The 26937-nt window shown below is 33.4% G+C and overlaps 1 protein-coding gene across 1 annotated transcript; it reads right to left on the reverse strand.

The window, feature by feature from the left end:
* Positions 1–8087: 8087 nt before the first annotated feature.
* On the reverse strand, positions 8088–12635 carry LOC110091875 (CASP-like protein 2C3). The gene is made up of 3 exons (XM_020816163.2): positions 11631–12635; positions 10912–11053; positions 8088–8691 (listed from the first exon to the last, which is right to left on the reverse strand). The coding sequence occupies exons 1-3, from the start codon at positions 11783–11785 to the stop codon at positions 8401–8403; spliced, it is 588 nt and encodes a 195-aa protein (XP_020671822.1). The 5' UTR covers positions 11786–12635; the 3' UTR covers positions 8088–8400.
* Positions 12636–26937: the final 14302 nt, after the last annotated feature.

Below are 26937 nucleotides of genomic sequence, written 5' to 3' on the forward strand. Positions count from 1 at the left end.
CCCACCCCGAGTTTACAAACGGGTCGAAATCCCTAACCCGAACTCGACCTGGGTTTTTGGTTCAACCAGAACCTGAAATTTTATAAAATTTATAAATATTGTTAGGGATTTCGACCCGTTTGTAAAATTGTATATATAATATCTAAATCAAAGGAGTGAAAATAAGCCTGAATATAGAACCCAAATAAGAAATTCAAAATTCAATGATTCAATCAGAGTTAAATTGAGAGTTGAATTGGATAATATAATAAATATTTAAATTATATTTATGTATTTTTATAAATATAGAAATCTAATACTTTTCAAATATACTAATTCTATTAAAATATGAATTTCAAAATGCATCAAAATTGTATTCTCATCAAAGATATATGAAAAAGGCAATTTGGCTTCTCCCTGATATTGGAGAAATTATTATGTGTGGAGACTGGATGAAGAACATCGTCCGGAGACCAACCAGAATGCACCACGTCAGTACTACCAAGCCGTGGTACAGAGCAAGGAATGCCGTGGCGCATTTTGGTTGATCTCCGAATGACGTTCGTCATCCGCATAGTATAATTAATCCTAATATGGACTCCTCTAGGAACTGGTTACTAATTCCCTCTTTTCCATTTAACATTAAAATTTTTGTTTTCCTTCTGTACCGAAGAAACAATCAGAAATGCAGTAAGATCTGTTTTTTTTTTTTTTCCCCTCCCCTGGCCTACATATGCATCTTCGGAACTTGAATGCTCCTCCCTGTTTAAATTCAATTCCATCTACCCACACCGACCTCACTGAGGAAAAATTATTCCGTCAGGTTACCTGACATAGAGATACATCAGGTAGCCTATAATAAGTCGCCACGTGCACTTACTTTTTATTGCGCGGCCCGACGACCCGACTTGGACCGAATCCGGGATTACTATGTTCGCGTATTGCTCGGTATTTGCTCGGTATTGCTAGGTATTACTCGGTATTGCTTGACAATAACGATAAATACCGCTCTGTAAAGACCAATTCCGAGCAATACCGAGCAATACCTAAAAGAACTCGGTATTAATACCGAGCAATACCGAGTAATACCTAAAAGAACTCGGTATTGCTCGGTATTGCGCGGTATTGCTCGGTATTGGTCTTCATAGAATAGTATTTTTCGTTTTTGTCCAGCAAAATGGATCAATACCTAGCAATACCGAGCTACGCCAACTCCCGGGTCCGCTCCGGGTCGGGTCGTCGGGCCGCACGATAAAGAGTAAGTGCACGTGGCGACATATTATAGGCTACCTGATGTATCTCTACGTCAGGTAACCTGATGGAATAATTTTTCCTCACTGAGAGCCAGTTCCAGCTTCCCTCCAACCAATGGTGACCGCTAGCTAGGTTCATGTTCAGACAACTAAAGATAATAGTGCCAAAGAACATACGATTCACATGTTCAAAAAGATATATATATATATATATATTAAGGATAGATGATCTAATGTGAATGATATAAAGAATTTGGTTTATTATTTATATGAGTAATTTTTTATTTACATATATAATATAAATTAATAATAATTTATATAAAATGTGTAAGTTTATAAGTGAAATAAAATTATATGAAATGTGAATCAAATTTAAAGATTGAAGGTCTTTAAATTTAAAAGTATAAAAGATATTATTTGTATATGAATTTTATTTATTTTATAGTTTTAATTTTAAATTATTATATCAATATTTTATAATTTTTATCATAAAGGACCATAGCCACCCACCATGGCCACTGCCATTAGCCACTGCTATTGTCAAACACCACCCATGGTGATTTTGGCTACCCATTCCTTCTTAATTTACACTTTTCTAATAATTTCAAATATTTCAAATACGATGCTTTTATTTTATATTTAATTTCATTTGACTCTGCATTCTTGTTTTAGCTAATCAAACAATCCTAATTAACTTCACAAACTCAATAATAATAATTTTTTATGATGTAAATTTTAAGACCGAGATAATTGTTAAATTTTGATTAATATTTTAAAAAATTATTATTTGTTTTAGAATTTAAAATTTAAATGAATTTTATTAACTATTTTTTACTCAACTTCACTCAAATCCTATTTAACTCACAATTTCTCACATTTGCACATTCTCTTCTTTATTATCTAGCTAGAAGAGAATAATCAACCTATTGTTATTTTTGTTCTTTCACTTCAGCATTGGTTTGTCTTCATTAAATAATAAAATTGTTAAGTATACACATATGATTTGATGATAGTAGTTAAATAAATGTGCACTTATAGGTTAAAAGAAATTGCAACAAGCAACATGATTATATAGATGATGGAAATACTCGTTCAGTATGCTAAGGTTTCATTTAGGATGACTTTTAAATCACTTCTTAAAGCAGAGTTTTAGTTCAAAATTTTTAATTTTTGTACTAAAGCTCCGTTTTAAGAAACAATAAAAAAGCCGTCCCAAATGAAACCTTAGCGTGTTTTTCCACTTGGAGAATGAAGATTAAGCAACAATGACATAAAGAGTGGAGTGGATGCATCATAAAGCTCAGTTATCTAGGGTTATGCCTTAGGGTTTGTTTGAAATAGCTTTCTTATAACTTTACTTTCAAAATGCAACTGTTGTTTTCTACATACTCTTTAGATATCTCTGTGGTGGGAAGCTGTTTTTACAACCAAAGTATCTATGTATGGTAACATTAATTAAGAAATCAACTATTCAGTTAACAAAGAAAACATTTATAACATCCACATCAATTTTTTAAAAAATTTGGTTTCCCATAATAGCTTCGTATCCATCTTTATAAAATATTGCAGCCGTCCCATACAGATCATTCTTGAAAATTGTAAGTTGTTCTAATTTTTAAATGTACATATTGAGTGTGAACATTATGAATGCGGCAAAATAATAAATACAAGTGTTAAAAAAAGATAATTAAGCAACTCATTAATATAATTTAGATATCATAACAACTATTTTGCCTTTTTTGGGAGGTTATGTGAGCAAATAATCAATTTATTTTATCTTCCAAAATAATTCAATATGTTAAAATCAGAACTTATAATCCTAAAATTCATCAAAAATTAATTTTTAATCAATAACATATAATTGAAAGAAGCTTTTGCAAAATTGGATTTGAATTAGGGGTGCTCTTTATTTTCTATGTTAATTTAAATTTTTAGTTGTTTCTTTTTGCTTTTGTTAGACAATGACTAAGGCTTCGTTTGGGTCGGCTTTTTTACTGCTTCTTAAAACATCTTTCTAGTACTATAAAATTTTTAATTTTTGTATTAAAAAGTTAATTTAAGAAATAGTAAAAAAGCCTCTCAAACCAAGCCTAAATATATATACTATTAGAATTGCATGATGAGATTATCATCTTCAATATTCATATGCGAGTTGCCAAAGCTTTCCAAAACCACCTAAACATACATAAGCTGTTACAACAACTAATAAGTTTTCATATATGTCTCAAAAGGATTCAAATCAAAACCTAATGCATTCTATTTCCATAAATCTCCTGTAGATTTTTTTTTTTTCAAATTGAAGAGCTGCACTGTAATTTTTTTTCCTTCTGAAAAATCCATTGGTAGTAAGTAAAGAATTAAGCTCGTTCATTTCATTATCCTTTTCATTATTTGGTTACAAGCAAGCTTCATTGCGTTTTCTCAAACAAAACATTTTGAACAAAGAGAAAAAAATAGTCAAAAACCTGGAAATTAAGGCTTCGTTTGGAACAGCTTTCGATCTTACTGCTTTTTAAAGCAATTTTTTAGTACATAAATTTAATTTTTATACTAAAAAACAATAAAAAAGTTATCCTAAACGAAATCTGTTACTGTTGGGAAAGCAACTTAGCTACTATATATAGTTGTAAAAAAGCTTTCAACCATAATTTTTTTTTAAAGATAGTAAGAAAGTAGTAATCAAACAAAATTATAATTACTATCCGAAAAACAAAATAATGAAAAAACTGTACCAAATAGACCTTAAGAATTTTCATTGCATTCACTGTAGAAGTCATTTCTCTAGAAATCAGGTTTTCCTAGCAAACACTTCCTCAAGAGCTAGCGCTGTAAGATTCTTTAAAAGCTTGAACTTCTACATGAACTAGCAGTAAAATCATTCACTTTTCAATTAGCATAATCATCTAGCACATCATATCTCATGCTTGTAGGAAAATTGTAGCTTTGGTCTAAGATAACTTGGTCGTTCATACTCGTGTTGTTATAAATCAATACCGATTGAGAATCAAAATTATAATATATATATATATATACATATCTTCCTTAATCATATAAAACTATACTAAGTTATTCTTTGTGTTGCTTATATTTAATTTACATACAATTATGTGCAATTTGAATACATGAATTTCAAAACAAGCTTAGACTTTGTTTGAGTTAGCTTTAGAACACTTTTTTTTCTTTACTTGAATTATGTGCAATTTTAAAATTATGTGCAATTTTAAAACTACACTTTTTTTTTTTCTTTACTTGAATCGAGATTAATGTTGTAGGCCCACTTTCCATATGCTCTGCTAGGGTTTCGCTTTTGGGGGTTTTGTGCCTCCGTCTCCCCGCCTTCGGGGAGGGGAATCTTGCGCCGGAGATCGTCTCTGTTCTACAACAACAACAACAACATCAAGCCTTTGTCCCACTACGTGGGGTCGGCTATATGAATCCTTTTTCTCCATTCTGCCTTGTTAAAAGTCAAAATTTTATGTAAATCTAATAAAGAAATTAATATCATTTCTAATATTTTCTAACCACGTCTTTTTAGGTCTACCTCTACCTTTCTTAACATAAGTCAAATGACTCAAATCTAATACCTCAACTTTTCTAACGGCCGGGTCATTAGAAGGCATCCGCTTAATGTGACCAAATAATCTAAGATGACTCTCTCTAATCTTATCTTCCATTAGAGCTACTCCAACCTTTTCACGTATGTGCTCATTTCGTATCCTATCTCTAAGGGTAAAGCCACTCATCCACCTAAGCATCCTCATCTCTATAACGTTTAACTTAGTATTATGTTTCTCTTTTAATGGCCAACATTTGATACCATAAAACATTGCAGGTCTCACCACCATCTTATGGGATTTTCCCTTAAGTTTGAGGGAGACTTTTCTATCGCACAACAAGCCCGATGCATTCCTCCACTTCAACCAACCAACTTGAATTCTACTTATAATATCCCCATCTATATATTTCACCACCACTTTGAACAATATATCCAATACATCTAAAACGTGTACTCTTATTAATAAATTGATCGCCCAAAATCACAATCCCTTCACTAGGTCTATTGCTACTAAAATTAAAGCAGCTTTCTAAAACAAAAAATCTAATTTTTATACTAAAAAAATGCTTTAAGAAGCATTAAAAATGTTGTACTAAACGAAGCCTTAATATGCACATCGATAGCTCATTTCACCCTCTCTCAATGTTCTTGCAACTAACATAATTCTAAGTTGATCAAAGAGAATCTCTTGTCCATACTTTCTCTTTTTTATCTCTCTAAATTTCTTAGGCCCATCTCAAAATTTGATAACTTCATAAATAATATTAAATCCAATAACTTCATCTCAAAAAAATTAATATGTATTGATTAGTCTCCCTTTGTTGGTGAATATGAGAAGACATTGAAAGAAAATCCATTGATATGAGCAATCAAATGACAGAAGGCAAAGGTAACATATCATGTCATCAATCTATACTAAAGGAACTGAGAAGAAATTGAATGAGAACATCTGCATATTTTTGTCATCAAAATAATTTTATTTTTTTTAACTTGGTATTAAAAAAAAGATACATCCAGCTGTTCCAAATATATTCAAAAATAAAACTTTGCGATCAACATAAATGACATGTGGCCTATTAATTGAAGGAGAATATTGTTTTTCTAAGACCATGAATTAGATGATGTCAAAACATTTAATTAATTTGTTTTAAAATTAATTATTACTATTATTATTTTGTTAAAAACCGCATAAAGGCCTACGCGTTAATCTAATAAAAAATTATAAATCCTTATGAGAAACTTGAGCCACAAATGCTCATAGAGCTACAATCACATCAAAAGAAATAAAGATACGGAAGGTGGGCGAAGAGGCTCCAACCGAAAAAGGTCCACAATACAGCCAAACAAAGGAGAAATTATTTTGTGCGGTCATCTGACGCCATCCAGAGGTGAATCATGATGCGCCACATTAGGGGCGTCAATATTTGACACGACACGAAAACCCGACCCGAAAAATCCGGGTTGGACCCGACCTGATTTCCAAAATGGGTCGGGTTCCCGGATTCAACCCGTTTGAAAAATGGGTTTGGTTCAGGTTGACCCGGCGGGTTGCCGGGTCAACCTGCGAACCTGTTTAACTTGAACTGCCCGCGCTGCCCCACCCAAGCGCATTGTCCGCGGCTGCTAGGACCGTGCCCGTGCGACAAAGCCTGCCAGCGCAAGTTGCCACGCCTACCAGCGCCAGCGCCACGCGCCGAGGCTGCCCACGCACGCTCACACGCTCGCCGCAAGCACCCGTGCTCGCCGCACCACCAGCCTGGGCGCTTCTGCGCGCGCCCGCTCTAGCCCGATTGCGTCAGCGCGTTTCGGGTCCCGTGGCAGGTCGGGTCAACCCGGCAACCCACCCGGTCGGGTCCGGGTTAGGATTTTCTGACCTGTTTATCTATCCGAGTCGGGTTAGGGTCAACCTGTTTGAACTCGGGTTAGTTCCGGATTCGACCCGAACCCGACCCGTGACCCGAAATTAACACCCCTATGCTACATCACCATTTTGCTGTGTACCAGTGATGTGTACCACTGTATATTGGGTGATCATGGTATGAAGCATCCTGATTTGCCTCCGAACGATCCGGTGACAGCACATAATAATTTCTCCATCTAAGATGAGTGTCCTCAATAAACAATTATCCACTTTATAACACATAATTATACAACCTAACAAATGATAATAATATTTATTAGAGCCTATGATAATAATGATGAGTTTGATTATATATGTAAATATAGCAGCTTTTTTTTTTTTAAATAATTGAATTCTCTTTATTTAAACAGTAGAATAGGTAATTTGCCACAAATTATGTATGTAAATTTCCTATTATAAAATGCTTTGAATAGTCGTGTATTGTTGGCAAGTATGATGTCAGTACTCTATTGATAGAAATAGGAATTAATACGAGCAATTAATTGGTAACTGTAGCATTCATTAGCAACAGAAGGCTAAGGTAATTTTAATATGATGCGATGGAATCCACATGCACGAAAGGGACTAATTTATTTTTTCATTTAGAGCTGCTTGGTCGGCAGAAAAGAAATGAAATATGATAACGATGGTGGGATACAATGATAGCAGCATTGGTGATGGCCGGCGGCAGGTGGAGGTAGTGGTGGTGACGGTGATGATGACGGCGGTGGTGGTCAGTTTCCGAAGGCTGGTGGGGAGGCTGACGATGGTGGAGGCTAGCGGCGGTGGCTGGTTATATATGCTAAATTTAATCATCTTTAAATAATTTTAAAATTAGAGAAATGCATAAGAATATATATCTAATTAATTAAAACTTGTTTCATCTGAGTGCAAAATATATTCGAAATATTTTTTTTTTGCATAAAGATACTTCAAAAGTCATTAAGAGAAAAAAAAATTAGCAAAAAAATTGAATGGTTATTAGCGCCTAATGAACTTTGGCCTCATGATTACCACTATGTACAGAAAAATCATCTATTACCGACAGATTTTCAGGCAAAAATTTGTTCATTTTCCAGCTGATGATTTGGAAGTTTCCGCCTAATAATTAATAATTAATTAAAATAATTATTTAATGACTAATTAATTAAATAAATTAAAAAATTTGAAAATTAATTAATTTAAATATAATATTAAATAAATTACTAAAAATCCGTCAAAAACGTCGGAAATCCGTCAGAAATTCTGCTGGAAATTAAATCGGCCGGAAAAGTGCTTGAAAAATCTATCGGAAATATTTCTTTCAATTTGTAGGAAATCTGATAGAAATTTCGACGCAAAATATTCCGTTGGAAAAATATGTCGATAATGAACTATTTTCATGTAGTGTACAAAACAAGATTAAAAATATAAAATAACTGTTTCATAATTATTACAGAAATATCCAATCAAATGTTTTTTATCATTATTTTGCATTCTAGTGACATCTCGATAATTCACAATTCAAAGCAATCATCATGAGAAGCTTAAGCTTAAACAAGCAGCAAGAAATTTCTATACTAGAAAATTTTTTAAAACAGAAGTTAAGAAAGCCATCCCAAATGAAGCCTAATTCTGATACTCGCAACACACTTTTATGTTTGAGATTTTATATATTATAATTGAAGACGAGGATTATTGCAGACTCCAGAGTTATTTCTTCTTATGTACTATTAGCTAAAACTGGAATAGAAGAGATTCCATCTCCACTTCTTAAGGCCGGAGATCTCCCTTCTATGGTGAACTGAGTAAAGCTTGAACAGATTGCGAGCAGAGAAGAAGGAGACGACGGCCATGGCAATGGATGCTGCAAAGCCACATATTAAACCTCCGGCGACTTGCCGGCAGAATTTTCCATAGATGTTGCACAGTTCAGACCATTGCAGCGGATTCACGCCTCTCAGCGCCACCGTCGATCCCTCCGTCGCTGCGACTGCCACAGCAAACATTGCATAAGCCACTCCCTGCATGTTTTTTTACGTGGTTCATATTAGTACTTTGGGCTGTGAGTGAGTCAAACCAACTGCTGAGTTTGTTAAAGCTTTTGCTCGGCTCTTATAAGTCGCGTTTCATGAGCTAGCGAGTCAACTTTGTGTGAAGCGACTCGTTAGCTTGTTAGAAGACTTGTATAAAAATATTAATGTAAAATATTCTTTAAATATAGTAGTATTCAAATGATTAAAGCAAATTATCATTTTCTATTTATTATTATTTTTCTTATAATTTATTCATTTTATCGTGTTATTATGACTTCATTTAGAACAACTTTATTATTGCTATAAAATTTCTTTAAAGTAACGGAAAAAATAGTAATTAAAAATTGTCATAAATGAAGACTATAACAATTACTATAATTTTAATATAATTTTTTTCTCTTTTATATTGAATGAGCTCACTCGTGAGTCAATTTAGAATTAAGCTCAAATTCAAATTCAAGCTTAAATCAAAGATTATACGAACTTAGCTCGACTTGTTTAATTTCTTTAATCACTAGTTTTAAAAAATTTTGTCAAGTACTGACATTTACTCTCATTTTTAAACAAAAGGACCACACATTAATTAAAGAATTTTCCACTCATATCCACAGTAAATTAATGAAAAACAGTAAGTCATTAATAACTACATCCATCGCTCAACTGCCCAAATGAAGTCCAATGGAACCCTCAGATACCAGAGAAATTATTACATACAGTGATCGGTTGGTTTGGAGGTCAATCAGAATACATCACATCATCCAATAAATAGCGGTATAAAATATATTGGTGTAATTTAAAAAAAAAAGTAATGGTGATGTGCCATATCCTAATTAACCTTAAGAAGACGTCCGATAACTACACGTAATAGCTTCACCGTATATAAATAGCTTAAGATGATCTTCAATCTGTTATGCCTGTGACATATTGAATTACAAGGCCTACTTTTCAATATTAGAATTTCAAACTTTTAATATAATTATAAAATAGTTTTTTTTTTAAGAGATAAAGATCAACATGTCTCTCTAACTTCATTATCAAAATAATCTCCTATTATTCAAAATCTAATTTTATTATATTGTTTTTTTAATAGAGATATAAGTGATCCTACAAAAAGATTAAGTTGACCCCTATTTAAATAATCTAGAGATCAAATTAATACTTTTATATAATTAGATATTATTTTGATCCTTTAGAAAAAGATAGGAGATCATTCAATCCTTTTCTAATTTTTACTAGTAAAAAATAAAAAAATAATAATTAAAAAAATAAAACCATTAAAAGCAAAAAGATAAATAGTTGCCTAAAATTCAGCTATAAATTGTATTCTATGACTCAAGTAATTAATGAATACAACCACCAAAGCATGTGGATCTCTAATTCTGGCTACTTTATTTCTTGGCATGTCTAATTGCTCCTTACCTCTTAAATGAAGGTAGTTGTGCCTGACAACATTATCTTCTCAAATTGGATATTACAATTAAAGCATATATTTATCTAAGCTTCATTTTGTATAATTTCTTTTAGTACTTTCTAAAATAATTTTAAAATTAATGTTTCATTTAGGACAATTTTTTTAATGCTTCTTAAAATAACTTTCTAGTATAAAAATTAATACTAAAAAAGAATTTTTAATGCTTCATTAAAATATTTTTTTAGTAAAAAATTTTTAATGCTTCTTTAAAATTAAAATTTTTATACTAACAGTAAGACAGTCACAAATTAAACCTAATTTTTTTTACTAAAAAGCTGCTTTAAAATGAGGCCTTTATTCGTTAAAAAAAATAGGTTCATGTTCAGCTAATTCATTAATAAAAAATTAATTTTATTAAACCAATATTTTCTAATAATAATTAGGATCACGTTAAGCCAATTTCATTGATAAAAAAAAACTTTTTTATATGCCAACTTCATTGAATTATTCATATATATTTTTTAGAATAATTAGGATCATATTCAACCAATTTCATTGATAAAACATTAATTTTATTATAACTATATTCTACAAAATTTTTAATTATTATTATCATTTTATAATAATTACGATCATGTTCAGCCAATTTATTAATTAAAAAATTAACATAAAAAATGAGTTATAAAACTTATTACAAAAAAATATAATAAGCAACATATATAATATTATAAAAAAAATTCTACATTTACCTCATATCATTTTATTATAATAGAAATTTTATTTGATTAATTAATTACCTGATCCAATAAAAGCCTAATCCATGCAAAGAACTTGTTGGCAACCTGAGAATGGTTTTTTCTCAGCCAAGCGATGGCTATACAACCACAAAGCTGCAGAAGATGATAGCCAGAGGAAGCTGAAGCTATGATTGTGAACGCCCTAAAAAAAAAAAAAAAAAAGCTTTTGAAAATAGGAGAAATTAATATAAATGGATTACAAAAATGCTTAAAATTAATTTTTATTCAAATATAGAACTATGATCAGTTAGTTTATAGACTTTATTTGAGCTCCATCAATAAAGCACAGACTGTCATATATATTCGGTAGATTTTGATCATTCCTTACAGAAAATTTTATTGGAAATTTCTTATGAGAACTTTGTTCGCTTGTTAAGAAGATGGGTTACTCCATGAGCGAATCAAAGAAAGAAAACAAAATGATGGAGAGAAAATGGTTTGGGGCGGCTTTTTTGATGCTTCTTAAATTTGTACTAAAAAAATATTTTAAAAAGCAGCAAGAAAATCATCTCAAATCAAGCTTTCTTATTGCTTTATAAAACAGTTTTTTTAGTACAAAATTTTTTAAAATTTAATATTTTGTAATAAAAAGCTGCGGCAAGAAAGCTGTCCCAAACAAAGAGTAGTTCAAAAAAAAATTATACTAAAAAAAATGCTTTATAATAGAAAGAAAGATGTTCTAAATGAAACTATTGTGAAATACAGTAAAAGTCTATTACCAGAGAACTTCAAGCTTCCGAGATGTGGCTCTCTTTCTCGTGAAGAAGACGGTTTTGGTCTGTTCATCCAGACCAACAATGGCCGCGCTAATGGCCGCCAGCACCATTGATGACAATCTTAGCACACCCTCTGCTTTCACTTCTCTCTCTACCATCTCTCTCTCTCTCTCTCTCCTTCCTTTATCTAACTAATTAAGGAGAGATGAAGATGGAGGGATAATTTATAGAAGAGATATTTGACATGCAACTACACTATATGGAGACTGTGGGCGGTCGGAAAATTATTATTTTTTAAATTTTTGTCTTTCATAAAATTTTAGGATTTAGAATTATAGATATTTATTAAAAATATCGATGATAAATAATAGTTAATTTGTGCACGCCCACCTTAAAAATAAAATAAAATTTGACTTCAATGCTGTAAATGAATTACAATCAATGGGCAAAAAGAAAATTAAAGAGCAATTACAAATATAAGCAATTGATTGCAATTATCTAAATGATCCAACAATAAGAATAAGACTTCGGCTTCACTTGGGACTAGGCATGTCAATTTTGGGTCACGAGTCGGGTTCGGGTTGAATCCAGAATGGACCCGACACTATTCGGGTTAACACAAATCCGTAACATTTTTGCAAACGAGTCAGTTTTTTGGACTCGAGCCCAACCCGCTTCCGGTTTGCGTCAGGACATGGCAACGACAAGTCAGCTGCAGCGGCGCGGCAGCTGCCAGTTTCTTCTCTCAAGATGCGACCTGCAACAGGAATGCGACGAGAGAGCGGGGATTCGACGATGGGGGCAGGCGGGTCAGCAACACAGCCCGGTGGTCACACCGACGTGGACACAGACGCGACGATCGAGTCTAGACACGTGATTGGCCTTGGGCAGCTGCGGTGACGCGGGCATCCGTCAACGGGTCAATCCTTGTAATTCCCAGGTTTCCGGGTCAACCTGAACCCGACCCAATTTTTTAAACGGGTTGAAAACCCTAACCCGAATCCGAAATTTCCGTGTCAGGCTCAAGTCAAATTTTCGGGTCGTATCAAATATTAACACCCCTACTTAGGACAACTTTCAAACTAAAAAAAAAAAACTTAAGCCTAAAAGCTACTTTAGAACGTTGTCTCAAACGTAGCCTTAAAGTACATCAAAGATAGCATACATCGATCAGGTGATGATGTGTGTAAAATAGAATACCGAGCAAATACCGAGTAGTACCTAGCAATACCGAGCATATCCGTTCCGGGTCGGGTCGTCGGGCCGCACGGTAAAGAGTAAGAGCACGTGGCAATCTATTATAGGCTACCTGATGTATCTCTACGTCAGATAACCTGAGCTAGGCAATAAAAATTCGTAAAATAGTGGCAGATGTAAAAACTATAATTTAAGTTCGCAATGACCTTCTCATGAAAAGTTCACTAATAAATAAACCTTTTTTTTTTAAATTATCATAATTATCTATTTAGGTTTCGATAATTAGTTTCTCTAAATAAATAGTTAAAATAATATCAATATTTACATTATTTTTTGTATTTAATTTTGTTTTAAAGATGATAGTGACTGGTGGGACAGCCAATTAATTAAATTGGAGAATTTGGTAAAAATAACTTTAATGCTGCAAAAAATTAATGTCATTATCTTTTTCTTTTCAGCCCCACTGTAATTTTTTTGAAAATAAGAAACTTAGTAATAAATCATTAAAAATAAAGTCACCCACCTAATTGCTTGACATGGTAGGTGGGCGAGCAAGTGATTGTTTATAAGGAAATGAGCTTAAATATGCCTAACAAAATAAAAAGATTACTAATTGGTTCCATGAGGGCCAATTGCATTTTAGTATGGCCTTTCATGGCCCAATCATCAATGTTTGAAAAAAAAAAAACTTTATTATGAAATAATGGCCAATCCTACAATCATTCTATAGTATAAATTGTAAATGAATGAAGTTGACATGTGAGATATATCAAAGAATGATATAGTTATAGATTATTGTTTCATTTGGGACAGTTTTATATGTTAACCTATTTTGACTAAAAAAAATATAATTTATTAACTATAAAGTTTAGAATATTTGATCAAAGATAAGAAGATGACATATAGAAGCAAAAACTTTAAGCAAAACGATATTAAACAGGTCATTTATGGGTCAAAAATGATATCGTTGGTTAACTTAAACCCAACCCATTTATTAAGCGGATCAACTCGGATTTTTAAGGCCAGGTTGATGGGTTGGATCAATTACTGATACCCCTATTGTTCGGCCTGTCTGAATAGATTGGGATGGGAAAAATCCTTACTTTTTATATTTTATTGAGATTTATATGTAGTGTTATGATGATCTTATTGATGTTGGTAAAATGAGGTCATACCTCTTTTATAGAGTTTTGTCATGGTTTATGGGCGGCTCTAGTGTGGTTTGATGTAATGCTTGGGAACCACACAATCTTAGCTATAATGTGTGAGCCATTAAAGTTTTACTAGAGTCTCAATTAGAGTTTTTTTCATTATCCTAAAATTTGCAAAGAAAATAATCTTAAAACTGTTGAAATTAATTTAATCTTCAAAAATTTTGATTTATGACCTCTATTAAACTCATTCATAGATGCAATAAATAACTCCATAATGCATTATATCATTTTTAGTTATTTTCATAATCTTTCATTATTATCTCATTTTACACCGGAAGGATGTTATGCCAATAATTTGTAGTAGTCTTCCTAATTTTTTAATAACATCTCTTATGTTGTCCTAAGTTCATGTCATATTCACCTTCAGAAGGGGAGCCATCCGATCCTAACTATTTTCAACAATATCCTCCACATTTTTGTGTTGCCTCATAAGTCGCATCAAGGTCTTGCTACCCTCACTCCAAGCTAAGTAAGGGCGGAACCAGTCCTAATTTTCCCGGGGGTGGGGTGGGGGGACATGCTAGGGGTCCAAAGGGGCAGCACCCTCTGGCGGGATTCGACCTATTTATTGGGGGTAATTACCACTATATATATATCTCAACATCCAAATTACTAAGATTTCGTTTGGGACAACTTTCTTATTGCTTTTAAAATAATTTTCTAGTACAAAAATTTACTTTCTTACTGCTTTCTAAAACAACTTTTTAATAAAAAAATTTTCTACTAAAAATTACTTTTAAAAATAGTACGAAAATTATATCAAACGAAACCTAAATGAGCCCACAATTCATAAATACAAATTATTTCCAAATCATGAAACATCAATCAATTAATAAAACTCGTCTAATTCAATGATAATCGGGCTGACAATGTCACTGTGATATTTCCTTCTCAATTCTTTATGACTTTACCCATATCAAACCATGTGTGGTTCTTAATGAGCCAACCCAACTAACTTTCCATCAAGCCAACTAATGCATTTTCTATTCATATTATATATGAAAGCTCAACCTCCACTAAAAGTTCAAAATGCAATGTTCTGAATGCCTCAAAGGGAAGTTAGACTCAGTAGATCAAATTACTTCATTTGAGTTGTTGATTTCTCCATCAACATAAATGGTATTATTACTACTATCTACAACTTGTAAGGAAACACCATTAAAATGGTTCTCAAGGCTTCATCCTAAGAGCATTTCAGAAGTTCTAAACTTTCAAGTAATCATATAAACATGAAGGAGAGCAAAGGTGATGAAATATCTTCGAGAAGATCTTGATAATCTAAAAGATGTTAGAAATTTATGATGATATTACCACCATCAGCAGACCAAACATCAATGTGATTTCAACTCGATAGATATTGAAATTTACTCTAACAATGACAAACCAATGAACAATTAGTCAAAGATAAGTTGCAAATGGTAAATAGGTACACAACTGATATTACTTCACGAGTAACATATGGAAACTTTGTGAATAAGATTAAAGATTAGGAATATTTGTATTGGTCGCATCCATTATATTACATAAACTAAATGTATGTGTTTTTTACAAAGATCATGATCATAACTCGGGGATTTGTCAGTGGCTATGTAAACTTATTTATGAGCTAATCTCGATCTTGTACTCGCCATACTCACATGATTTTTAGGTCGCCACTTCTTTAAAATTTGACTATAATTCTATAACTATGAGGGTTGTTTGATTGATTGAAAAATGAATGTAATGTAAAATGGATGTAGTGTAAAAGGAATACATTTTAGTTATTTGGATGAATGTAAAATGAATGCATGAGATTTCTTTTTTTTAATTTGGTTTGAAGTAAAATAAATGTAGTGTAAAGTCCAAAAAGGGTGGCGATCGGCGGTCGATAATGGCGATGGTGGTTGTAGGTGACATGTAGGGGTGTTGATATTTGACACGACACGAAAACCCGACTCTAACCCGGCCCGAAAATTTCGGGTTTGACCTGACCAGATTTCAAAACGGGTCGGGTTCGGGTTGACCCAACGGGTTACCGGATCAACTAGCAAACCCGTTTAAAATCACCTGCATGCACTGCCCCGCTTGCCTGCCTGCCCGCCCAGCTGCCCGCGCAACAGCTCTTGACAAATAAATAAAATTATTTTAAAAATATTAATATTTATTTGAGCTGATCAAGCTCGAACTCGAGCTCATTTACTAAATGAGCTCAAACTCGACTCACGAGCCCATAAACGAGTCGAGCTCGAGCCGTCTCGGCTCACTTACACTCATGCCCGAGGCTACCAGCGCACGCGTCTGCGCGCGCCCGCGCACATGCCCACGAGCAATTTACATACCTGGGTCGGGTTAAGGTTGACCCGTTTGAAATTGGGACAGTTCCAGGTTCAACCCAAACCCGACCCGTGACCCGAAATTGACACCCCTAGTGACATGTCAGCGGTGATGGTTTCCGTATGTGGAGGCTAGTGACGACGTGGGTTAGCAAGTGATGGTGATGGCTACTGAAGGTGGGCGGCGATTATAGTTGTGGTCACTGATAATGACGGTGGTGGCTGAAGGGGGGCGGTGACTGTCAGCAGGAGGTGGTGATGGTGGCTGACAGCAGCCGAAGGTGGACGGTGGCTGGAGATGTGGCGACGAGTGGCGGCAATGACGATAAATTTATGATATATTTAAAACCATCCAAAATTGAGAAATTTCAAATGAACCAAAATTGAATTTGAGGGTAAATTTTAAATACACCAAGATTTTACACTACATTCGCTTTACTTCAAACTAAACTCTAATATTCTCAAAATCCCCACATTTGAAATACTTTCTAATATTTTGCTTCAAACCAAAAAGCCCTTAGGCAAATGGCAATCAATACTTGCGTCAACAGCTAATTAAAAGTTTACTTGGCGACTTGCACTTAAAGAAGACACTTTCAAGAAGAATAGTATGCAATCCAATTGATGTTCCTGAATGTTCATAAAAAAAACTAAATGTCTGCTTCAGATAATTAAGGTGCCCTTCACTTTATTATCAAAACACGCAATTTTGATGTACTTCAAAGAAAAAGCAAAAAATGTCTTTCTCAAAGACTTCTACTTCTTATATCACTTCTTATATTTTCGTAAGAAAATAATAAAGTATTTTGTAGTCCATCATTTTATTTATAAATACTTTAAAATTAATATAAATTTTAACTCAAAAAATATCTTCAAAATCATTAAAAATGACCATTTCAATAATGAATCAATAATGGATAACGAAAATTTTTAAAATATTTATTGCTTTTCAAGAAATTATCAAACTTCTCATATTATAATTTCTAAAGAAAAATTTTTAATTTTTTAATTTTTTTAATAAAAAAGAGTTTTTCATTACAAAACTCCTCCAATATTATTTTTTGAAGAAAAAATATTTATAATACTCTCAATAATTTTGAAATTTTTTTATCATTTTTAATGATAATTTCAGAATTAATTTTCAGAGAGCTGCTTCATACCATACAGATCCTCTTTGGGATTGACTTACTGATAATATCACAAAGAATTTGCTCGAAATGATCAAATCTTAGCACGAGTTCATATCTTAAAGTGGCCCTTTAGAAAACTAGTTCTACACATTAGACAGCCAATTACTAATGAAATACAGATCCTTTCTATTTATCATAGTGATTTAATGTATGCAGAGCCCCAATCTAAGTGATCAATCCATCGAAGTGGGGCCATTATTTATTGTTGATAATGTACATTCAATGTATCATATCAAGGCTGATTAAGATCAAGCTTCGTTTGAGACCGTTTTTTTTTATTGATTTATGAAGTAACTTTGGGCTAAAAAGTTATTTTAAGAAGCAATAAGAAAATTACCCCAAATGAAGACTTAGGCTTCGTTTGGAAAAGCTTTCTTACTGCTTTTAAAAACAACTTTTTAGTGCAAAAATTAAAATATTTGTACTAAAAATTTGCTTTAAGAAGCAATAAAAAAGTTCTCCCAAATGAAGACTTAGGCATCATTTATGACGACTTTTTTATTGCTTCTTTAAAAAATCACCAGAGACTTACAATGGCATGACTAACCTCATAACCATTGGATTTCATCATACTAATTACCATCCAAATCAACATCAGCAATAATAAAATAAATAACAGCATTGATCACTGCAAGTTCCCAAGAAGATGAAATTGCCCTAACAGTTAATTTAAAGCAAGGATTTTATTGAAGGAATCAACAACTTGTAATGAACAAAATAAAATAGAAATCTTGTTTACTCCTCAAATTAAACAATTCATCTACTAAAGGTGGAAACTCATCTATCAAAAAAGTAGGTTTTGGCTGTGTAACAATAGAGCCAACAAAATCCCCATTTAGAGCATTAATAGGACCACCAACCCCCATAGCCCTACAAAAAACCTCACCCTACTTCTCATGAAAAGCAGACGAATCATTCAATGAAGAATTATTAATCAAGGATTTAACATTCAACACAGCATTCTCCTTTGAAATCGGAGAAATAACATTAGTATTAACCTGAATAGACTCATTCACATTCACCAGTGCAAGAAGAGCATTATGATCCAAAGAGTCAACATTAACAACAACATTCTCCACAAGATCAACACTGGGAATAACTGAATTAATACCAACGTTAATCGGGACAGAGGAGGGATGAGGACGACATAATCCCCCTTGCTATGAACAATGCATTTGCACAACACACAAAAAGGAGGAAATTCATCCATGATAACCTGTTAAATATAACTTAATTTGTCAGGACCTAACCAAATTTTATCAGGAAAACTTTTCATAATATATATCAAGTTCAATCAAATCATGTGCTACACAGGTCGCATTATCAACTTTTAATGGCCGACCAAAAAGCGAGCCGAGACTGTGAAGGATATGGGGAGAGAATAGATGTGGGCGCAAATTCGTGAAGGAAATCCATATAGAAATCACAGGGGATTCCACGCTAATGTCAAGAAGGGGCGACCATTTAGTTAATTTCATATAGTAGATGTTGACAAGATAGGATCTCACCGTATCCTTCATAGTGATAAGCTGAAGCACTATGAGCAAAGCTCATGAGCAGATAAGCCAAAGCACTATGATTCTTTAGGGCATCCAAGAAAAATATTGTTCTTAATCTCAGTCTTGTACCTGTCATAATCAATAACTTCATTGATAATAGCAACTATCAAATATTTTGAAGTGAACTAAACCTTATCTTCATTTGATTTTCTTAAAGACACTTTCAACTCGATAATTCTAACTTATGAAGAAAGTAATGAGTGAGATAGTTCTTCCTGAAAATCTCGAACACAATTAAAAAAGAATTTAAGATATTGATTACTCATCACTTTAGGCATTTAAACAATTATGAGGTGCTTCTGAAGATATTTAAAAAATACAACAACATAGTATAGATCAAAGGTTGTTGTTGAAGTCAACCAACACAAATGATAACCACTATTTAATTTTGGTTCCCCATCAAAAAAATAAACTCATTGTCGTTAATTTAAAGTTGCCCTTAAAGATTCTAAGAAGTCATTTGAAAGAATTTATTTTGGCCAATTCTTTAAAAAGTCGGAGATACATTAATTTTAGGAGTTATAATCTCAACTACTTCAATGAACAGACCAAAAAAAAAATCATAAGCCTTCTAATCTAATAATGATAGAAATAAAGCACATTCTCATTCAACGAGTTTAGAAACACTCCAACATCATATATGTGAATAGCGAAATCTTTGTTGGATTTCAGACTCTAGTTTAGATCAATCATTCTCATAGGAAATATTCAGGTTTTGTTTGAGACAACTTTTTTACTGCTTCTTAAAGCAGCTTTATAGTACAAAAATTTTAATTTTTATACTAAAAAGCTGCTTTAAGAAACAATAAGAAAGCCATCCCAAACAAAATCTCAATCTTTGGAGGTCTGCCCAACTCAAACTAGATTATGATGAGGTTTATTTATATACCTAAAAAAGACTTACTAATTCTCTCTTAAAAAAAATCAAATTTTCACCATAAGTTTCATACTAACTAATAAAGAATGCATCTTTCTAACTGTTAATACATTATGATACTGTAGCAACATTAAAGCATGTACTTCTTGTTGGAAGAGCTGACCACTTGCTTCATTTCCTTTCCAAGTCTTTATGGCTTTGCCCAAGCCAGACTAGTTATGGTCCTTATGAAGCCAGCTCTGGCATCCTAATAGGTTAAAAGTGTATCAGACAAGTAGTGAAGGATGATGGAATCATGGAATAAAAACTTTTCAGAACAATTAATGTCCAATAAAAATATCAATATGCAGTAGTTACCTCTTACATTTGATTTAATTTCCTAAATAATTAATGAGTAAAAATGTAAAATAATCTTTTGGATTATTATTAAATGTTCAATTTAATCTTAAATTTTTATTAGGGCAGTCAAAAATGGGTCACGGGTCGGGTTCGGGTCCAACTCGAAATTGACCCGACACTATTCAACCAGACCCGAACCTGACCCATTTTTGCAAAAGGTCGGTTTTTAGAACTTGAACCCGACCCGCTTCGGGTCCGGGTCAACCCGAGCCCGACCCGTTTTGGATATATTTTATTAATTTTTTTTATTTAATTCAATTTATTTAAATCTAAATCAAATTAAGGTAAGATTTACTTCAATTAATTTAAAATAAATCAAGATTAATTTAATTTGAGCAACAATGTTTATCACTTTTTGAAATATCATTTATTTATTTCATAAAAATCCTTTAAAATCCTCCTAAAATAATTAAAAAAGATTTCAACCGGGTCGATTTCGGGTTTCCGGGTCAACCCGAACCCGACCCGATTTTACAAACGGGTCGAAATCCCTAACCCGAACTCGACCCGGTTCGGGTTGACCCGACCCGATTCGGGTTCGGGTTGACCTGAACCCAAAATTTTCGGTTCGGGTCAAATATTCACACCTCTAATTTTTTTAATGACTTAATAGTTAATATAATCTCCCGATTAATAAAAAATATCACAATCTGACCTCATTATCAAATTTAATATTTAAAGATAAACTCAAAAATTAAATATGAGCACAATTTAAGTATTAGAGCGTATGAAAAATATTTACCTAAAATGGAGATCTAAAATTTTACTCAATCAAGTGAGCAAGAAGAGGATAAGTAAAGAGAATATCTAAATTATTCATTTATTGGATTTTACCTTAAGATGACTATAAAGCCCTTTATTAGTTTATTTTATAAATAACCCTTGTACTTTTATTTTACCTTTTTTTTTGCAATTTTTTAAATAATTTTATGATAGGAAGAGCTTTTTAAAATCAAATATAATAGAATATTATAATGGGAAAAAATGTTCTTGATGAACAAATATTTATAATACTCATAATAAATTTTAAATTATTTATTTTTTATAGTATATCTACAATTAATTTTAAAATAAGTACAACCATCATAAATAAACCCTAAAAGATTATCACAAAAATTATAAGAATATCACAAAGAATTTGCTCATATTCATAAAATATTTGCATTAGTTCAAAGCTCAAAGTGACCCTTTTACAAGACTAGTTTAGCACATTTGACAACCAATTGCGAATTACATGTAGATCCTGATCTATAATTACCATAATAATTTAGGTGGAATTTGCATTCACATCACAATTTTTTTATCTATTTGCATATCTACCATCTAAATCTTTCAATAAATGTAACAAATATATGTATTACATAAAAATACAATAAACATTAAATTAATAAAAAAAACACACCTTCAATGCATATACCTTATTAAATCCAAACACTAAAATAATATATAAATAAATAAATAAAATTTAAATGTTAGATGTGCAAATATAAAATAATTTTGTGATATATATGTAAACCCTTCTAATTAAATACAGTAAAAATAAAAGCATTCAATCCCTTAAACAAAGGCAAGCCACGAAACCAAAAACTAGTAAATGAAATAATTTTAAAATTTCTAACTAATTTTCTCAAAATGTAACAAAATATTGTAGATCCACATATTTTATAACTATGTTGCCATAAACTTTTCACTACAATATCAATAAAGTATAAGGTCCTTTCCTGAACAAAATGAATCCTTAACACAATTATTTGTTCTCTCCAGTCATGCTCGATTTATGGTCTAATGAAGAAAAAATTATTACGTGCGGAGTGCGAACGTATCCGGAGGTCAATCAAGATGAGTCAAATCACCTAATGCACTTACATACCGTGTCCGGAGGCCAATCTGTACGCACCATATCACCCATTGCACTATGCATTGAATGACGTGACGCGCCCGGATTGACCTCCGAACATGTTCTAACTCCGCACATAATAATCTCCTAATGAAAGGCAGTGGTTCAAACCTACATACCACGAAGCTCATCTTGATCTATTGACTGCAAGTTTCGATTATCAATTTAAAAATCTTGAATTTAAAACTTGCAATATTTGTGTATTTGGCTTACTTGGCCTAAATATCAAAAAAAAAAATCAGGCATTTTTAATCATAAATATATACATGATTCCAATGCCAATTGCACAATTTTCTATGAAGTGGCACTTTCCTAAAAAAATTACTATGCTATACTCATATGCCACTATATAGGAGGAACAATTTCTAGCCCTTTCCACTTTGATTCCTCCATGGTCGTGGTCATACTTCCATTCTAGCTTAATCATCAAGAGAGCTTAGAAATGTCAATAAATAACCCTACCAACAATCCAACTTGAATACATTTGGTTTCTAAGTTGATCTTTTTAATAAACGGTTCAAGTTTAGGGTCATATATTCCGACTAATTTACTAAAGGAGTAGAGAAGCTCGAAAAAAGTAAATTTAATTTTTTTTCCTTAAATTCTTTTATTTGTTGATATAATATTTTCATTTTTAATCAATTAATAAAAAAATCTATGATTAACAAGTTAATAACTTTTTTAATCAAAATGGATTACAAGATCAAATTCAAATTACAAGCGGGTCATATCAGAACCCACCATTTCGACATATTTAGTAAACTATTTGAGTTCAAGTTGACTGAATTCGAGTCAGGTCGAGTCAATTTCACGTTGAACCCGTAACATAATCATTTTGAAACTCATAGGAGAGGGACCTTATTGCTGAAATTAAATATTCATTTATTGGTGACATGAACATATACATTGACACTATTTTATTTTATTTTTTCACATTTTCATCATTAATAGTCGATAAGTTTGTTTTGAAGAAGATTTAATGTAAAAGCAAAATTAAGTATCAAAAAGCCTTCTTCAATAATTATAAAAAATATGTGCAAACTATATTTAGACATTATTCAAATCATGATCAAACATGATTCAAATCTATTAAAGACTACTATTTGATTGTCACACGAACTATATTCAACAAATAAGACAATCGCATCTTTAACTAGACACATATCTTAACTAGGTCTAGATTAGGTATAATCATGCTTTGAATGTATAGTTCAATCGTAGATTGAATATATTTGATCATGATTCAATCATCATTCAAACCATTTTTAAAGATGCTCGCATATGGTTCAAATCATGTTCAAGCTTCAAAAATAGCGAAATTATATAATAAAAAGTATCTTCGATAGGTAAATCAAATATAAAAAATTTCATATTGTATGTAAGAGCATGAAAAGAAGATATACAAATTGATTTTGCATTCACCAGAAAATGGAGCAAATAATTGACGGCATAGAGAAGTATATTCTTTAAAGACTCAATGATCTTTATATAAAAAGCGATAGGTTAATAAGAAATAATTTAACCTAAACTTGGAGATTATGCTCTGCCTAGAAGAATCATTAATTTCTCCAACTAAGTTACTTAAGGGTCGATTTCTGGAACCCGAACCCGACCCGTTTTGAAATCGGGTCGGGTCCAACCCGGCGGGTCCAGGTCGGGTTTTCGTGTCGTGTCAAAAATTGACACCCCTACTCCCATATATGTGACTACTAAAAAGGCTTCAACTGTGATTCTTCATACAAATGAGACTAACACATAGTGATTCTATAAATAGGTAATATTGTGGACATATAAGCTATAGGTTGTTCAAAGTGATTCTATAAATGTTTCAATAACAACACTTCCATGGAGGATTTCAACCCTAATTTATGATCAACCTAAAAATAGCAAATGGCTAATCTTCTTCACATTCCAAATATTTCTTATAATCTTTTGTCTATCTCTACTCTTGTACGAGACAATAATATTTCGATTACTTTCACTCCTAACGGCTTTGTTATGAAGGACCTGATGACGGACACCACTCTTCTTCATGGACCTTGTAAAGAAGGTCTATACCCCGTAGCTTCGGCTCAGCCGATCATTTCTACTCTATCGGCAAATAAGGCTCCGTCAGCTACATGGCACAAGAGGCTCGGTCATCCGAACAACCAAACTTTACGTCTTCTTGCTTCTTTGCAACCGCATTTACATATTTCTGTTAAAGACTTAGATTGTATCTCTTGCAAATCTTGCAAAGGCCATAAATTGCCATTTGCAAGATCGAGCAATAGAAAATTTAATCCTTTAGAACTGTTGCATTCGGATGTTTGGGGTCCATCCCCGATTGCATCTAATCAAGAATTTCGATATTATGTTTCTTTCGTTGACGATTACTCTCGATTCACTTGGATTTTTCCGCTCAAAAACAAGTCTGAAGTTTTTGAAACTTTTGTGAAATTAAAACTACTTATTGAAAATCAATTCAACTCTAAAATAAAAATTCTCCGAACCGACGGTGGAGCGGAATATATCAACAATATGTTTCGAAAGTTTCTGGAAACCAACGGAATTGAGCATCAACGATCTTGTCCTTACACTCCGGAACAAAACGAAGTAGCGGAGCGCAAGCACCATCACATTATAGAAACAGCGCGAACTCTGTTACATCAAGCCTCACTTCCGGCCAAGTTTTGGACCGATGCTGTTCTCACATCAGTTTATCTGATCAACCGTCTACCTTCTACTAACATGAAGTCGGTATCACCTTTTCAACTTTTATATAAAGAACCTCCGTCATACTCACACCTTAAAACATTTGGGTGTGAATGTTTTCCACTAACACCTCATCCTCTACGAAATAAATTGCAACAAAAATCTATCTCATGTGTGTTTCTTGGCTATTTAGATCAAGACAAAGGATACAAGTGCTTCAATAGTTCCACCAATTGTCTCGATCTCTCGGCATGTCACATTTATTGAGGACTCGTTTCCGTTTCAAATTCATCAAGAGATCGAGCCATCCAATGCTCAAAACACGGTTCCTGCTTTCCTTATGCCTCACTCGTCGGTTCAACCTCTGTCGCCCAGCCAAAATCCAGAATTTCAAAACCTTCAGACGGCTACACAAATAAGACAGATACATTCGGAATCACCTCTTCACATACCTATACGTGAACCATCACAGGAACCAAGCAAATCTCTCAGCAACTGCAACATACCTGCCAAGACTACCACTACTCAACATCCAATGGTTACTCGTTTCAGAACGGGTTCTCTCAAATCGCGCAATTGGCTTAATCTCATACATCATCAATTGGACAACAGTCCATGTGATCCAACAAATTATCAAGAAGCATTCAAATTTCCCGCATGGCGCCAAGCCATGGCATCTGAGTTCCTCGCTTTACAAAAACAAGGAACATGGAACCTTGTCCCTCCTCCTCCATCTGCTCAAGTATTAGGATGTCGATGGACATTTCGTACAAAACCAGACTAGTGGCTCAGGGCAATCATCAAGAACACGGCATAGATTATCTCGAGACTTTCAGCCCCGTAGCAAAACTACCTACAATTCGCATACTCATAATTGTTGCACTCTTCCACAACTGGGATATTCAGCAATTCGATGTGGAGAATGCTTTTCTCCATGGGACGCTGTCAGAGACAGTTTATATGAGGCAACCGAAGGGCTTTGAAGATTCCATAAACCCAAACTACGTTTGCTGTCTAAAAAAAGGCAATCTATGGCCTGAAACAGGCGCCAAGACAGTGGTATAACACGTTCTATCCCTCGGCTTCAACCATAGTCGAGCAGATCCGTCGCTTCTAACATACAACAAAGACAACACGCAAATGTACCTGTTGATCTACGTTGATGACATACTGATTACCGGGAACAACAATCATGCTATCTCTGAGTTAACAAATAAAATCGCAGCTCGTTTTAATCTAAAAAAGCTCGGTTATGCAAATCAATTTCTGGGCATTTCTAGAACTAAAACTAATCATTCTTACTTTCTTTCACAGAAAACCTACGCAGCTTCCATTCTTCAGCAAGCCGGAATGACGAATTGCAAGGCTCTAGCCAATCCGACCTGTACAAAAACTCCGTCTGAATTTCAAGCGGACGAACTGCTCTCCGACCCTATAACATTCAGACGCATTACAGGATCATTACAATATTTAACCTTGACACGCCCGGACATTGCATTTGCAGTCAATGTTATATCTCAGCATATGCATCATCCGCTTCCTAATCACTGCTATCTCTTAAAACGTCTTCTCAGGTACATATGCGGGACTCTGGACTTTGGTCTTCCAATCAACAAATCGGACCTCCAGCTGCGATCCTTCTCTGACGCCGATTGGGCCGGCGATCCATCAACCAGGAAATCTACCACCGGCCATTGCACTTTTCTCGGCACAACACTCGTTTCATTGGCTGCCAAGAAACAAACGGTGGTAGCTCGATCATCCACCGAATCGGAATATAGAGCACTTGCAGCCGCAACAGCGGATCTTATATGGATTAGACGACTGCTAACCGACTTCAACATCCCCCAAGACAGCCCAGCTGAGCTATTTTGCGATAATACCTCTGCCATCGCATTAGCGAACAATCCTGTCTTTCACGCCAGGACAAAGCGCATTGAAATAGATCAACGCTTTATTCGTGATCAAATT

The sequence above is a fragment of the Dendrobium catenatum genome, unplaced genomic scaffold (genome assembly GCF_001605985.2).
Source record: "Dendrobium catenatum unplaced genomic scaffold, ASM160598v2 fragScaff_scaffold_1126, whole genome shotgun sequence".
In the NCBI taxonomy this organism is placed as follows: domain Eukaryota; kingdom Viridiplantae; phylum Streptophyta; class Magnoliopsida; order Asparagales; family Orchidaceae; genus Dendrobium; species Dendrobium catenatum.

Excerpts from the sequence above, each read along its gene's own strand:
- LOC110091875 (XM_020816163.2), bottom strand. The coding sequence starts at position 11,785 with ATGGTAGAGAGAGAAGTGAAAGCAGAGGGTGTGCTAAGATTGTCATCA. Across the intron at positions 11,054-11,630 it reads CGGAAGCTTGAAGTTCTCTG|GGCGTTCACAATCATAGCTT; the intron begins GTAATAGACTTT and ends TTTTTTTTTTAG. Across the intron at positions 8,692-10,911 it reads TTAGGCTTTTATTGGATCAG|GGAGTGGCTTATGCAATGTT; the intron begins GTAATTAATTAA and ends AAAAACATGCAG.